We start from the raw sequence: 16,817 nt of genomic DNA, 5'->3' as shown, positions 1-16,817 counted from the left end.
TCTTTTTAAACATTTAAGTTATCCCATTTATAAAATAAATGTAAGTATAAAACTATATTATAATAAATGTTAATATAATTAATAAAGTGTATATATTTAATACACAATAATTAATAAATAATATTATTTTATCATTAAATACATGCTTTAGATTTATTAGTAGTTCCACTTATTTATTTTTTAAATGGTTTACAGGCCTACATCTCTTATATAATATACATATAAAATGTGTAACTAATACAAAAGGAATAAAAGCACTGAATAAAATGTAAATATTTAATATAATATTTAATACATAACAAGGATTGTATTAGTAAGTGTTATTTATTACTGTTTGACATTTAAGGGATGCATTTTTTTTTAAAAATGCTTTAAATGTATTATTAATGTCCATTTATTTATTAAATGATGTATAGGCCTACATCTCTTATATAATATAAATATGAAATGTGTAACTAATACAAAAGGAATAAAAAAAAAAAAGAAAAAAAAATGCTTTAGATGTATTATTAATGTCCACTTATTTATTTTTGTTTGACATTATATTAAAATATCTAATTCATTAATTTACTTTATTAAATACATGCATTATTATTATTGTGTAATATTGATATTAATTTAATAATATTTATTTCCATTCATTTTAATTGAAAAGTTCATTTTTACTGCTTTTTATTGAGGGACAAATGGCTGCATTACATATCATCCTGTTATATAAATATATAAAAATGGCTCCTGCTTCTGGGATAGATATGTCGTAAAACATATGGGAACATAATGAACAGCTATCCTGACAGTTCTAATCATCATTCTGTAGATTATGAGATCCTTCATGCGACTGGCACACTGCCCAAGAGCGATGGCTTCTGGAGAAAACCCAACATGTTCAAAAAGCAACAACGGGATGTTTTTGAGGAGAGACACCTACGATTCATCTCTATTCTGGGGAAGGTACAATGTAAAAAGCATAGAGGAACATTCCACCCATAGAGGGCGCTGTTGTACATGTAATAACACAGCTCTGTAGCCTTTTGAGACAACCCTTAGTGATAATAAACCAAGGGTTTTTAATGGACATAATGGACTGTTGCAGGTACTTTCAATTGATAGTTGATTTAAAATGTGGCGGGTTGCATAAACCAGTCTTACAAGTTAGTCATTTAATTTTTTTCTTCAAGATGCTGATGCCATAACATACCTCTTAAAACTCTGTGGACCCTGTACATTTTAAATGTCTGTGGAGAAGCTCTGACCTCATATGTGGTACCATTTGAAAGCTTAGAGTCTCTACTTTCTGGAGATATGCATCACTTTGGCATTTGTTTTACACAAAATAACTTATTTACACTAAATTACTCTGGAACCCTATCTTTGGCCTACCCAAATTGAAAAGCTTCCACATACAGTGGTCTCTAAATACAACATTGTGGTGTCATTTTACAGGAAACCCTTTGAAGTTACATAAAACACTGCTAAAAGTGATAAACATGTTGTCTGAGCTGTAATACCCCCACCCAAAAAGAGGCGCTTTTTGATTTTTGTAACTCAGGCCCTGTGTGCTCTAGCACCCTGCAGACAGTTTTGGCTGTTTCCACTAGATTCAGGAAAATACTGGAATTTTTTTTTTGTCTGGATCATGTATGCAAGATTTATTGAATAAATCTTGCATACATGATACAGACAAAAATCTTTTTTCCAGTATTTTGCTAGAGCACACAGAGTTACACACTTTCAAAACTGAATTTATAACCAAAAAATCAAAAAGCGCCTTTTTTTTTGTTGTTATTACAGCTCAGACAACATATACTTACATGTTTATCACTTTTAGCAGTGGTTTATGTTAACTTCAAAGGGTTTCCTGCATGACACTGCGGAAATCCCCAAAAATGGTCCCAGAGCTAAAGTGGTTTAAAGGCAGTTACATAAAAAGGTGGATTTGTATAATTTGAATCCAAAAAGATTTACCCCTTGGTTAGACTAGTTCTTAAGAGTTCTTAATCTTAAAAAGATTTCATACATCACAGTGCGTTTTTTTAACTAAGCATAATGATCATTGGTAAAAAGAAAATGAAGACTGATGGGTTTCTGTGTGCATGTGTGTATTTAGGGTAATTTTGGTAGTGTCGAACTTTGCCGTTATGATCCGTGGGGTGATAACACTGGAGATCTGGTTGCTGTCAAGGAACTTCAGTCTAACAAACAAGCCACCATGGCAGACTTCCAGAGAGAGATCCAGACCATCAGTTCCCTGCACTGTGACTATATTGTCAAATACAAGGGCATCTGCTACAGTGCAGGTCAGACTACCTTTGAAAACACCAATCCATTTCCAATTAGTACAGCCTGCCCATTCCAACATACCTTATTTTTTAACTCTTCACAGGTCGACTCAGCACAAAACTGGTGATGGAATATCTCCCGAATGGCAGTCTGATCGGATATATGGAGAAACACAGACAGAGCGTGTGCACCCGCAAACAGTTGCTCTTTGCCTCGCAAATCTGTAAGGTACAAACAGACTATAAAACACCTGAACAAACCTTTTTTTAATCATACAACTGGTCAGATTAGCTTCTTTGAATTGGTTTGTGGAGCTTCACACATCTAACCAGCAACGTAACATTCATTTGTAGGGAATGGAGTACTTGCAAAGCATGCGTTACGTTCACCGCGATCTAGCGGCTCGCAATGTCCTAGTCGCCAGCGACACTCTGGTGAAAATCGCTGACTTTGGGCTTACGAAGATCATCCCGGTGGATAAAGAGTACTACCGTGTCACACAGCCAGGAGAAAGCCCTATTTTCTGGTAACAATTACATTAAGCTCTTGGGAGTTCAGGCAGACAACACAATAACTGATTAGGGTAACACTACAATACAGGTGCACTAATGTACCGATAATCTTGGCTCATATGATTCTTGTACACTGATATTTGTGTGCAGCCCACATTACATTCACTGTGCAACTGTCCCACAGACTTCAAACATCTGCGTGGATGTATAACCATAAAGGCACATTACTTAGGCTAATCATTAATAGTCATGTCTCTCAACAAGTAAAGTCATATAATAATAATAATAGCTTTGCAAATCATCAGCTAATGATTCATTAAACAATACATGGATTTGACCCATTGTGGTAATTAACACATTCATTTACACTATTAGTTATTACTAGATGTTTATAGTGAATTACTCCATGATGACACATTTAATTAATAGCAATTCATATATGACGTAATCTATTTATCGGATTGACTCTTTATCAGTTGCTGATGTAGCAATCATTAATGCATACCTTAGTTCTACATGAGTTGACTCTTTATCTGGGCATTAGTAAGCATGAATTCATGCATATTAGTGCACCTGTGTTACCTTGATTAGTGTGCATTTAACCCAACTGTGAACATAGATGAATGAATGCACAATAGAATATAATTGCAAAATACAGTATATTTTTTACAATCAACAAGTATACATAAAGGCTTATTCACACCACGCTGACAGATGGCAACAGACACTTCATCAGATCGGGTTTCGTTGAATCAGGGTGTTACCCCTGTCGGAGCTTGTTTTCACCAACTGAACATGCTGAAACTGATTCCCTTTCGTTCAGTCACTACGACGTACGTTAGTGACTAACGAATGGGGGTTTCGCTTAGAAGCCAATCATCTTCATCGTATTCAACAGCGCCCAATGGCAGTGCCAATGCCATGGGCATGCGGAATTTGCATGCGTAACTCCGCCCCACCTCGTGGGTATATAAGGAAGTACGCTGCGAACATCGCATTATGTTTCTGCTTTGGAGCCAAGAGGATCTCTTCACTCCTACAAGCCTGAATTCTGAAGTCTTCTCTTCAGTCTTCGAGAGACCAGCGGTTCTCCAGGGTGTTGGTGTTACGGCGCGTTCCAGCGATCTCATGCTGCCTGCCTGCTGATCTGTGCAGTGATCTGCAACAGCTGTGTGTGTGTTTCCCTGGGCGCTTCGGCACTCTGCAGAGCTTTCCTCTCACAAAAAGAGCTTGCGCGTGGCACGTCTTTTTCAAGACGGTTCGCCCGTGCACTTCCGGGTGCGATCGATCTCCGTTGCTGTCTATGGGCACATTCACTGCTCGATGTGTTTGGGCTTCAGCACGTTCGGGCAGTGTTTGTGGATGCGTCATGTTCCCACTGCGGGAACGTGACCATCGCGATGTTGCGGTCGAGACTCAGTGATCTCCATGAGGAGAGAGAGTCCCCTCTGCCACACCCCAATCTACCGTCTCCGAGTGAGGCGGTACTTTGGCTGGTGGCCAGGGTGACCTGAGTGCGGTGCCGTGGTATTAAGAACCCCGACGATCATTCCTCGGGCCACGCCCCCTCTTGCACATTGCTTAAACCCGCGAGTGTTGGACTGAAACAGCGGCCCGTCTCTGACGCCTCGTTCGTTTCGTTCACGCTCCAGATAGCAGTGAGATGTCGATCGCCGCATCCCAAGGTGGGCTGGAGTCCTTTGGGGATGACGATTAGGAGTTGTGCTCCGCCTCCGGGTGTGTCAGCGCTGCCTGATCCGACCTAAGGTTGACAGCCATGTTATCTCGGGCAGCCGCGAGTCTCGCGCTGGTGTGGAACTCCGCCCAGTCGCGAGTGCTCGTGGTTGCGCGATTGGTTTTTGGGGACGGCACCCAACAGCTGTTGGGCCCCGCCCCCAATGCCTTTCGCTCCCGAGATGCATGAGGAGATCACGCGGTCCTGGAAGTCCCCGTGCTTCCCGCGATCGTTTGGTGGCCTCCTCCACCTTCTCTGCCCTTGATGGGGCCGCGGCCTAGGGTACACTGGGGCCCCCTCACCCCCACTGTTGAACTCTCTGTTGCGCACTACGGTGTCCACAGAGGGCTTGACGTGGCGTGGTGTGGCTGTCCTAAGCACCCTCCCAAAGCCTGTGGGCTCGTCTACTTCGGTGGCGTGGTCCTGCAGAGCTACGGGCAGGCCGCCGCCCCGTTGCACATGCACAAGGGTGGAGCCGACCCAGGGCTCTTCATTGAGCTGCGTGCCGCGACTGATCCCGCCCCCGGGCGGTGAAGGTGGCCACACGCTCCCTGGGTCGGGAGATGTCCACAGCTGTGGTCCGGGAGAACACCTGGCCTTACCTGGTGATTTGGAGGACGTTGAGTGGGCCCGCCCCCTCAACTCACCCATATCCCAGGCTGGCCTCTTCGGCGGCGCGGCTGGGAACTGCGCCCAACAGTTCTCGGCCGCCCCAGAGCAGACTGAGGCTGTAACACGTACTGCCCCGGCGGCCAGCTGCTGCACCAGCCGCCGGCTCAGTCGCCTCACTCCGCTCGCCGCCGAGGGCGCCCTCCCTCCTCCCGCCCGGCCCCAGCAGCAGCCTTCACCCGGGCCGCGCCGTGGAGGTGGTTGAGGATGACGCCCAGTCCGCTCCCCAGCCTGGTTAAACGCCACGCTGGAAGTGGACAACTCAGAGATGGGTTCCAGTTCTTCCCAGGGGATGGTAGCAGGGCCTCTCCTTCCCCCGGTGGAGGGCCGGGGGAAAATCCTTCCGCTGCTGGCCCCCGGGCTAGCAGCGCTTGGGAAGAACTCATGTTCCTGTCTCTGAGAACCCAGAGACCGGTGATGACAGTGCGCGCCACCCACGGGTCCCGCCACTCGCATCCCTCTCTGTCGCCAGCCTCCTGGCAGAGCAGACCCCAGTGGAACGCGCGTCCTTCCCTGGTCTCCTCTGTCAGGACGCAGTCGTTAACCGCACCCCCACACCGGGACGCCCAACAGCCTCCCTTGTCCGGGTCGGTAACGCTGCATCGCTGCCCCACTCCGGGTACACCTGTAGTCCGATTGACCCCGCTGGTGCAGTTCCTGGGAGCCTGGCTTCAGATTCCAGGGCTGTCCCGCTGGGTCGCGTAGACAGTCAGGTGCGGCTACGCGATTCAGTTCGCGCAGGTTCCTCCCCGCTTCCGGGGAGTCCGTTCCACTATGATCGGGGCTAATGCCCCCGTCATGCGAGCGGAGGTTGCCACCCTACTGGCGAAGGGTGCGATCGAACCTGTCCCTCCAGCCGAGGTGAATTCCGGGTGTTACAGCCCGTACTTCATTGTACCCATTAAGACCGGTGGGCTTGACCGATCCTGGACCTGCGCGTCTTGAACCGTTACCTCCACCGGTTTCCGTTCAAGATGTTGACAGCGAAACGCCTTTTCGAAAGCGTTCGTCCAGTCGATTGGTTGCAGCGATCGACCTGAAGGACGCCTACTTCCATGTCTCCATTCTACCTCGACACAGACCGTTCCTACGGTTTGCTTTCGAGGGGCGGGCATATCAGTACGCAGTTCTATCATTCGGGCTATCTCTGTCCCCTCGCGTCTTTACGAAGATTGCCGAGGCAGCCCTTGCGCCCCTTCGGCAGCACGGGGTTCGCATCCTGAATTACCTCGACGACTGGCTTACTGGGTCACTCTCGAGAGCAGGTTTGCGGACACAGAGATTTGGTGCTCCATCACCTAGCCCGTCTGGGCCTTCGGGTCAACTGGGAGAAGAGCAAACTTTGCCCCGCGCAGAGGATCTCTTTTCTCGGTATGGATCGACTCGGTCGCCATGTGCGCTCTGCTTTCGAGCGAGCGCGCGCAGTCTCTGCTGACTTCCCTTCGACAAGTCGAGGGCAAGAGTGCGGTTCCACTGAAACTGTTTCAGAGGCTCCTGGGGCATATGGCATCTGCAGCCGCGGTAACGCCGCTCGGATTGCTTCATATGAGACCGCTTCAGCACGGGCTACGCGATCGAGTCCCGAGATGGGCATGGCGGTCTGGCACGCTCCGGGTACAAGTGACTCGGGCCTGCTTACAGACTCTCTCCCCGTGGTCGAACCTCAGCTTCTACGGACCCGAGTGTCCTTAGAACGAGTTTCCAGGCATCTTGTTGTATCAACAGATGCATCATCCACGGGCTGGGGTGCCATGTGCAATGGACAAGCAGCCACGGGCTCCTGGATAGGACCCCAGTGCCTTCTGCATGTCAATTGCCTCGAGTTGCTGGCAGTACGGTTCGCCCTGCACCGCTTCCGAGCGTTGCTGAAGGGTCAACATGTACTAGTCAGGACAGACGACACGGCCGGGCGGTCTACGCTCCCGCCGTATGTCTCAACTCGCCCGCCATCTCGTTTTATTGAGTCAGAAGCATCTGAGGTCCCTTCATGCTGTCCACATCCTGGGAGTCCTGAACCGTGCAGCCTCGAGCTCTCACGGCTTCAGCCACTTCCTGGAGAATGGAGACTCCATCCCCAGACGGCCCAGCTGATATGGGAACGGTTCGGTGACGCACAGGTAGTCCTGTTGCCTCCCAGGACTCTTCCCATTGCTCCCTGTATTATTCCCTGACCTATGGTCGGCACGGATGCACTGGCGCACAGCTGGTCGTCGGGGCTACGCTATTATGCGTTTCCCCCAGTGAGCCTTCTCGCACAGGTACTGTGCAAGATCAGGGAGGACAAGGAGCAGGTCATGTTGGTCGCCCCGTTGGCACGGCCGGACCTGGTTCTCAGAACTGCTACTCCTTGCGACAGCCCCTCCCTGGCCTATTCCTCTGAGACTCCTCAGAGACGGGGCACCTTTTGGCACCCGCATCCAGCGTTCTAGAAGCTCCACGTGTGGCTTCTGGACGGGACGCGGCTGGTTTGAGTAGCCCTCCACCTGCGGTGGTCGCTACCATCACTTCCGCTAGGGCAGAGTCTACTCGACACCTCTATGCGTTGAAGTGGGACCTCTTCGTCACATGGTGCTCTTCCCGCCAGGAAGACCCCTGGAAATGCCCGATCGGGTCTGTGCTTCGTTTCTCCAGGAGGGGGTGGGACGAAGGCTGTCTCCTTCCACCCTTAAGTGTACGTGGCCGCAATATCTGCCTACCACGATCTCCTGGGAGACAATAAGGTAAGTAGCAGCACGACCTGATCATCAGGTTCCTGAGGGGGGCGAGGAGACTGAATCTTCCTCGCTCTCCTCTCGTTCCCTCTTGGGACCTCTCAGTAGTCTTAAGTGCTCTGTAGAGGCCTCCCTTGAGCCTTTGCGGTCGGCCGAGATTAAGCTCTTGTCTATGAAGACGGCTCTGCTGACCGCATTGGCCTCGCTTAGAGGGTCGGGGACCTGCAAGCATTTTCGGTTGACGAAGCGTGCCTTGAGTTCGGGCCGGCTAACTCTCACGTGATCCTGAGACCCCGGCCCGGATATGTGCCCAAGGTTCCCACCACTCCGTTCCAGAGATCAGGTGGTGAACCTGCAAGCGCTGCCTTGGAGGAGGCAGACCCAGCCTTGGCATTGCTCTGTCCAGTACGCGCTCTCCGCGCCTACGTAGACATGACGCAGTGTTTCAGGACCTCAGACCAGCTCTTTGTCTGTTATGGTGGAGAGCGGAAGGGAAGTGCTCTCTCAAAGCAGAGGTTGTCTCACTGGGTGGTGGACACCATTGTTTTGGCTTACCAGCAGCAAGGTCGACCATGTCCCCTTCGTGTGAGGGCACACTCCACCCGGAGTGTGGCCTCCTCTTGGGCTCTAGCGCATGGCGCCTCGCTAACAGACATCTGCAGAGCTGCAGGCTGGGCGACACCCAACACATTCGCCAGATTCTACAATCTCCGAGTGGAGCCAGTGTCCGACTATGTACTCGCCCCTACGGGTGGCCGGTAATGGGCCAGGCTCAGGTGTCTTCGCTTGCTCGCCATTCCACTCCAAGGACTGGATACGTGCGATATTTTCCTCAGGTGAGCTCCCCGAGAGCCCTGAGCTCCTCCAGCACTGCTTACGCCGACATCAGTCCAGTCTGCCCTTTCGAGCCCAGACCCTCATGTCCGGCCAGGTGCTCCGTGTGCATGGTTCCCCTCCGGCGACCCCCACACGAGTATTCCCACCGTAAGCCTCCTCAGTGAGCAGGTGTCTTTCCCTTGGCAAGTCCCTGCCACCCCTAGGGTTAAAAATCCACCTTCGGCTGGTACCCTAGAGATCTTCCATATGCAACCCTCAGCGGGTCATATGTGTATTCTCTAAGTCCTCCCTACGGTAGGCACCTTGGCATTCCCTCACTGGGATATGCTTCCCAGTGTACCTTGGTAATCCTGTGATAAGTGGGAGTCCTAGGGCCTTAAGTGGCGGGATCTCACACTTACGCAGGGCACTGGATGACAGCTGAGTGGCGCTGTTTTACAGGTTCCCCCATTCGTTAGTCACTAACGTACGTCGTAGTGACTGAACGAAAGGGAACGTCCGGTTACGTATGTAACCCTCGTTCCCTGAGGAGGGAACGGAGACGTACGTTTCCTTAGCCACGTCAGCTGTGCTGCCTGGAACGCGGAGTTCAGTCTTGGCTCCTGCAGCAGTAACATAATGCGATGTTCGCAGCGTACTTCCTTATATACCCACGAGGTGGGGCGGAGTTACGCATGCAAATTCCGCATGCCCATGGCATTGGCACTGCCATTGGGCGCTGTTGAATACGATGAAGATGATTGGCTTCTAAGCGAAACCCCCATTCGTTAGTCACTAACGTACGTCTCCGTTCCCTCCTCAGGGAACGAGGGTTACATACGTAACCGGACGTTCAGTGTTGACAGATACATTGCTTTTCTGCTTTTAATTAACCATCTATGGTACGCAATATGATTTCAATGAGGAAAAAAATTATTTGTGGTGTTTTTCCTGCTCAAAATAGGACACTATAACTATAGCAATAACATTTTTCATAATTTTTTTATTTATTTATTTTTTTTAATTTTGTTGCCTCAAGGCAACATTGTACCACAACGGACAAATTTAAACATTTTACATTTTCATGTAGAAAAAATAAATATATTTATTGAAAACATCGGTTTCTTTAACAAGACACCTGAACAAATACATTTATCCAGTTTATAATGTGTTACAAATTTCATATTTAATAAAAAGTGACATTTCAAATGTTCAGCTGTTGCTCTCAGGCAACATTGTACCATCGTGGAACACAAGTATTACCAAACCATCACATCTAGTTATCATGTCAAGTTATCATATCAAGTTATCATATCCATCTTCATCCTCATCTCCATCTTCGTCATCACATGACACCTCATCCTCACCCTCATCAGTTGTGTTCTATACCTTTTTTTAAGTGCTATAGAAAACGTGCAGATCATAATATATGCAGTTATAGGATGTTAATTACTAATCTTATACGTGCATTACAAAATCATGCAAAAATGCAAATACATTTAGAGAATTTTAGCTCTTTTCCTTACAAATATACTATATTTGTATCCAATCTAGTGTGTCTGGTATGGCCTTATGCGATTCCATTATGGTACAATGTTGCCTTAAGGCAACACACAGTTTTTTGTTATTTACTCTAAAACATTTGATGATATATAATGTAAAGTTCTTGAAAATACTTCTTTACTTACCAGTGAAGGTGACTCATATTTTTTGTGGGTGATTAACTGGACGGAAACTAGTGAAAAATGCACTTTTCATTGGAGAAAATATGGAGCCATGTGACCTGTGCACATGTGCTGAAACAGGACACAAAATGGACCCCGGTGGGTCATGTGACCAATTGTTTGCACTTTCATTGATTAGTATTTGAGTTCTTCTTTTCTAAAATAGGTTTGACCAATAAATTGGTGTTTCATTGTATTAAAAATAAACTAAAATAGACTATGTTGCCTGGAGGCAACACCGTACCATAGAGGGTTGAAGTGATTCATGATGTTTTTTTTATTTTTTATTTGTTATACATGTTGCCTTTCATTCTTTTTTGTTTTTTGTTCTGTGTCCTGTTCAGGTATGCACCTGAATCCATTTCAGAACTGAAATTCTCCCACAAGTCAGACGTATGGAGTTTTGGCATTGTTCTACACGAGCTCTTCTCTTACTGTGACATCAGTCGAAACCCCAAACGGGTGAGTAAATTAAACGTCATACAGTAACTCCATACATCTAGGTAGTGGATGAATGATTGTCACCGTGAGCTTCAACGGACCCTTTTTGACGTTTCCTTTCAAACGCCCACAAAAACACAAATGAAAATTCTGTCATCATCGACTCGATGAGCTTTTAATGTATTAACTTTCTAAACCCTGCTTTATTGTAAATCATTTCATGCAGTTGTGTATCCAGAAGATTGGAAGTTATGTCCAGAGTCCATCCATGGCCATCCATCTTCTTAATCTTCTCAAGGATAACTGGAGGTTACCGGCACCGCCTCAGTGTCCATCAAAGGTAAAAATAAAAACATGTTGAAGGCATTTGTATGGGTCATGTTAAAATATTTATACATACCAATCAGGCATAACATTATGACAGGTGAAGTGAATAATACTGATTATTTCTTCATCACAGTACCGGTTAGTGGGTGGGTTATATTAAGCAGCAAGTCAACATTTTGTCCTCAAAGTTGACGTGTTGGAAGCAGGAAAAATTAGGGATTTGTGCGAGTTTGACATGGGCCAAATTATGATGGCATCTCCAAACTGCAGCTCTTGTGGGGTGGTCCCGGTCTGCAGTGGTCAGTCTCTATCAAAAGTGGTCCAAGGAAGGAACAGTGGTGAACTGGTGACAGGGTCATGGGCGGCCAAGGCTCATTGATGCGCGAGGGGAGCGAAGGCTGGCCCGTATGATCAGACAGATGAGCTACTGGAGCTTACATTGCTCAAGAAGTTAATGCTGGTTCTGATAGAAAGGTGTCAGAATACACAGTGCATCGCAGTTTGTTGCGTATGGGACTGCATAGCCGCAGACCAGTCAGGGTGCCCATGTTGACCCCTGCCCACCGCTGAAAGCACCAACATTGGGCACGTGAGCATCAGAACTGGACCACAGAGCAATAGAAGAAGGTGGCCTGGTCTGATGAATCACATTTTCTTTTACATCACGTGGATGGCCGGGTGTGTGTGCGTCGCTTACCTGGGGAACACATGGCACCAGGATGCACTATGGCAAGAAGGCAAGACAGCGGAGGCAGTGTGATGCTTTGGGCAATGTTCTGCTGGGAAACCTTGGGTCCTGCCATCCATGTGACTTTGGGTACTTTGACATGTACCCCCTACCTAAGCATTGTTGCAGACCATGTACACCCTTTCATTGAAATGGTATTCCCTGGTGGCTGTGGTCTCTTTAAGCAGGATAATGCGCCCTGCAACAAAGCAAAAATGGTTCAGGAATGTTTTGAGGAGCACAACAATGAGTTTGAGGTGTTGACATGGCCTCCAAATTCCCCAGATCTCAATCCAATCGAGCATCTGTGGGATGTGCTGAACAAACAAGTCCAATCCATGGATCCACCTCACAACTTACAGGACTTAAAGGATCTGCTGCTAACATCTTGGTGCCAGATGCCACAGCACACCTTCAGGGGTCTAGTGGAGCCCATGCCTCGACAGGTATATGGATGTTGTATGGTATATGGATATGGATGGTCATAATGTTATGCCTGATCGGTGTATATATATATATATATATATATATATATATATATATATATATATATATATATATATATATATATATATATATATATATATATATATATATATATATATATAATTAAATATATATTTTAAAAATATTTATTTCATTTGAACGAATTGTCTCGCTGTGGTGTGATCAAAACACTAACGACTCAGAATGATAATATAAATTACATATTTTTAACCAAATTTCTATCAGAATCTTAAGGAGAATACAAACGCAATCCACACATTATACAATCACGATAACCAGCAGGGAACAAAACACAGCAGAAGTATAGAGGGTATGCATGTGACGTCACCGTCGTCCAAGGTTGCCACGGTTACACCTCCAGGCAGTGAAACATGGATTTGCAGTTATCATTTTGTGTCAATATGTTGAAGTTTGGGGTAATATATTGTATTGACAACTCATCAGTTAAATATTTACCATCTTATATTCTGCATGATTGGATGTTTTTAAATAAGCACTGACAAAAACTATACAAGTTGTAGGGGTGGAGGATATGACGATATGTTTATATAAGTGGCATATCACAGGCAAATTTGCTTTATGTATTTACCCAGCGTTTAAATCAGGCTCATATAAATCAGGAAACACGATTCCTGGCTGCATGTCAACATCCATGGATCACTGGAAGTTGGGTAAGTTATAAGGAACATTATATGGAGTCCAAACTTTAGTTTAAAACCCTCTGGTCCTCTTCGGTCAAAAATGACCGAAAACTTTTACGTTTTGAAATGTTAAATGTTTTTGCCTTATCAGAATGGGATGACACTTGGTGACTTTTGTTACATTAGCTATGTGAACACACAAAAAAATCAAGGAGATGATTGGGATATGTTAAAGGGTTTTAAAAAAATAGTCACACTTGTCTCCTTCGCGGTCAAAAATGACTGACATAAGAAATGAATGGGAAATACGCAAAAATACGAAAACTCAGAGAAACTTTTGGTGGTACAAACTACAAATCAGCCACTGTGAAGAAAAAAAGTGCACAGCAATGAAGGGGTGACACTCTAAAATGTCAAGAGTGCAAATTAGACACCCACACTCCCACACACACACACAAACACACACATACATACACACACACACACACACACACACACACACACACACACACACACACACACACACACACACACACACACATAGAAATGAACAGGTAAGACTGCAACAGCAAATTTTGAGAATATGCTAAATAAAATCAATAAATGAAAAAAAAAAAATACAAAAGTGACTCTCTCGCTCAAATGCACACTCACACACACACACACAGAGAGAGAGAGAGAGAGAGAGAGAGAGAGAGAGAGAGAGAGAGAGAGAGAGAGAGAGAGAGAAATTAACAGGCAAGACTGCATTTATTGAGAAAAAAAAGCTATAGCCTACAGATGGTTACACGACATTACACATTTTTATTTTTTTAACGGCTCCAGTAGGGGCTATTCTCACGTCAAATTGATTTTAAAGGCCTGCACTCTATTGTAATGCGAAATGTTGTATTTTTGGGAAAAAAAAATAAAATTAAAAAAATTAAATATTAATTCTAATGGGAAAAAATGCTAATTCAAATTTTACAATTATTGCACAGTACCATATAATCCCTTCAAAATTCTACATAATAATCAAAAATATTATTGAACAAAAATATATTACATTAGTTTTCCTGCATGGGGAAAAAAAAAGTTAAATTTTAAGGCTTCGGTCACTTTTGACCGCGAAGGAGACAAGTGTGACCCCTAAACGAAGAGGACCAGAGGGTTAAACTGATATTCGTTCGTCTTACTTGCGTTTTCCCAGTGTCCACTATTAAATCCAGTCAAGCAGCAGCTCTTCTACCACTCAATCAGGCTGAGGGGGCGAGTTCCGGCGGGAAAGTGACGTCAATGCATACCCTCTATATAAATGGTGAACATAAGACACAGGTGGGACTAATCAGTAACCAAGTCAACTAACCAGGGAGGAATCGGTAACAAAGGAGACAGGAACTAAACTGTAATGAAAAACAGGAAACATAGGCACATGAATGAAAACACAAGACTAAACATGACCCTGCCACTAATGTAGTTAATGATAACAAATGAAACCTTATTGTAAAGTGTTACCGATTTTTTTTTTATACAGGTGCATAATATCATGATGCAGTGTTGGGAGTTCAACAGCGAGGACAGACCGAGCTTCTCCTCTCTACAGGACCTGATTGAAAATAGCCTGTTAGATGAGAGAGAGGGATGTAAGGGGTAAATCAGAGTTGCCCTAAACTGATCACTGTATTTTCAATATGTATATTTGATATATAAATGAGTCATTTTAGAGTCGCTTTTTAATGTTTAGTTACATTTTAAATGTTGAACTTCAGACCATAGAAGAGTTACAGTAGATCAGATTGTATATTAGCAGTTTCCAGTACATTTACAGAGCTAGCACTACCACTTTCATACTCCATAATCATATTCCTGCAGAAAATACTTTGGATTTCCTCTGTCATCATAAAGATATAGTCATTGTTAAGGCATCACTTTTTGTTGTTGTGATTTTATTTTGCCATTGTATGCAGTGATGGCCCAAAGCTCTAATTAAGTGCAGTACAAAAGGCAAGCCAGTTGCCTGTTTCTTTTAATGGCATTAAAAGACTAATCAAAACTGAAATAACCTGTCAGCCTGTCAGCACACACAAATGAATATCAGATCTTTCTTTTCAAAGTGAAGTGAAGTGAAGTGGCGTGTGGCCAAGTATGGTGACCCATACTTGGAATTTGTGCTCTGCATTTAACCCATCCAAGTGCACATACACAATAGTGAACACACATACACACACACCGTGAACACACACCCAGAGCAGTGGGCAGCCATATTGCTGCGGCGCTCGGGGAGCAGTTGGGGGTTCGGTGCCTTGCTCAAAGGTCTCACCTCAGTCGTTGTATTGAGGGTGGATGAGAGTGCTGGTTATTCACTGCCCCCAATGACAATTCCTGCCGGACCTGAGACTCGAACCCGCAACCGACTCTAACCATTGGGCCATGACTGCCCCCATATCTTCTAACTTTCCATTGAGGTTTGACCATTCCCTAAAACAAGCAGCATGCTTTTTTTTTTAACAAACAAGGTGTGGAGTTATCAGCAAAAATTCAAGATCTTGACCAAAATTGATGCACCTCTTGATGGAAATAAAAGTTGCGATTTATTTCCATCAATTTTTGGTCAAGACCTTGTATTGACAATGCAAGAGTCAAGCACTCTGTAAAGTCTCCTCCAGCACATCCCAAGCACTTTCAATGAATTTAAGATCTGGACTAAAATTTGTGCCAATTCATGTGTGAAAATGATTCTTCATGCTCCCTCCCAACCATTCTTTCACAGTTTGAGGCTGATGAATCTTGACATTGTCATCCTGGAATATAGCCATGATGTGTCTTCCTACATGGTTGTTTAAGAAATGAAAAGCTACACACTCCATCAGTTAGAGTTAGAAGAACTGTTGCCAAACATGTAACAGGCTAGAAACATAATAATCACTGCAATAATGATCCAATCATAGACTCTTAAGCATTTGCCTTAAATCCAAACAGCAACTTTCTGTCGACAGGGCAGTGTATACAACTTCAAATAATCGTTTTCAATTTGAATATATTTTAAAATGTAATTTATTCCTGTGATGGCAAAGCTGAATTCAGCAGCCAATAGAAATGTTGAGCTGCAAACTAGCAAAATTGTTTCTTGAGAACCAAATCATCATATTATAATGATTTCTGAAGGATCATGTGACACTGAAGACTGGAGTGATGATGCTGAAAATTCAGCTTTGTCATCACAGGAATAAATTACATTTTAAAACATATTTAAATAGAAAACATTCTTTTAAATTGTAATATTTCACAATATTACAGTTTTTACTGAATTTCGACCAAATAAATGCAGCCTTGGTGAGAATTAGAGATGTCCTTCAAAAACATACACTCTGCCACACACATATATATATATATATATATATATATATATACACACACACACACACACTATATATACACATGTATGGTCTTCGCTCTTTAAAGACTGGCCGGTTCTCATCACTTCAGGAAGCCACACCAAATGATGTCAGCTGGTCATACGCCTAGCATCACAGAGAGTGCACTCAGAGCATGCAGCATGGACTGACGCCAGGCAACACTTCATACATGCAGTCAGAATGTGGCTGAGAGTCAAGCTACTTGCATCACTAGTTTTGTTCCCGTTACACTTTTCCAGCAATTACAAATAATGAGGCTTTCAAGCTGAAAAAATGCACAAGCACCATAAAAGTGTATTATAAATATCCTTATGATTTGTTTTGTATCTTCA

General features: G+C 44.7%; 1 protein-coding gene across 2 annotated transcripts in view; it reads left to right on the top strand.

The window, feature by feature from the left end:
- The window catches only part of jak3 (Janus kinase 3 (a protein tyrosine kinase, leukocyte)), a 37,344-nt gene extending 22,218 nt beyond the window's left edge, over positions 1-15,126 (top strand). The window contains exons 18-24 of one of the 2 annotated variants that reach the window (XM_079827482.1): positions 818-951; positions 2,108-2,297; positions 2,384-2,508; positions 2,634-2,806; positions 10,792-10,909; positions 11,115-11,228; positions 14,604-15,126. In XM_079827482.1, the coding sequence (XP_079683608.1) occupies positions 818-951; positions 2,108-2,297; positions 2,384-2,508; positions 2,634-2,806; positions 10,792-10,909; positions 11,115-11,228; positions 14,604-14,723 (974 nt within the window). In that variant the 3' untranslated portion in view covers positions 14,724-15,126. The remainder of the gene's footprint in view (positions 1-817; positions 952-2,107; positions 2,298-2,383; positions 2,509-2,633; positions 2,807-10,791; positions 10,910-11,114; positions 11,229-14,603) is intronic. The other variant, XM_079827481.1, reaches the window with a different exon arrangement.
- Positions 15,127-16,817: the final 1,691 nt, after the last annotated feature.

The sequence above is a fragment of the Gobio gobio genome, assembly GCF_949357685.1.
Source record: "Gobio gobio genome assembly, chromosome: 10".
NCBI lineage: Eukaryota > Metazoa > Chordata > Actinopteri > Cypriniformes > Gobionidae > Gobio > Gobio gobio.
Note: the sequence above shows the minus strand (reverse complement) of the source record. Positions and strands in the feature narration are given on the sequence as shown.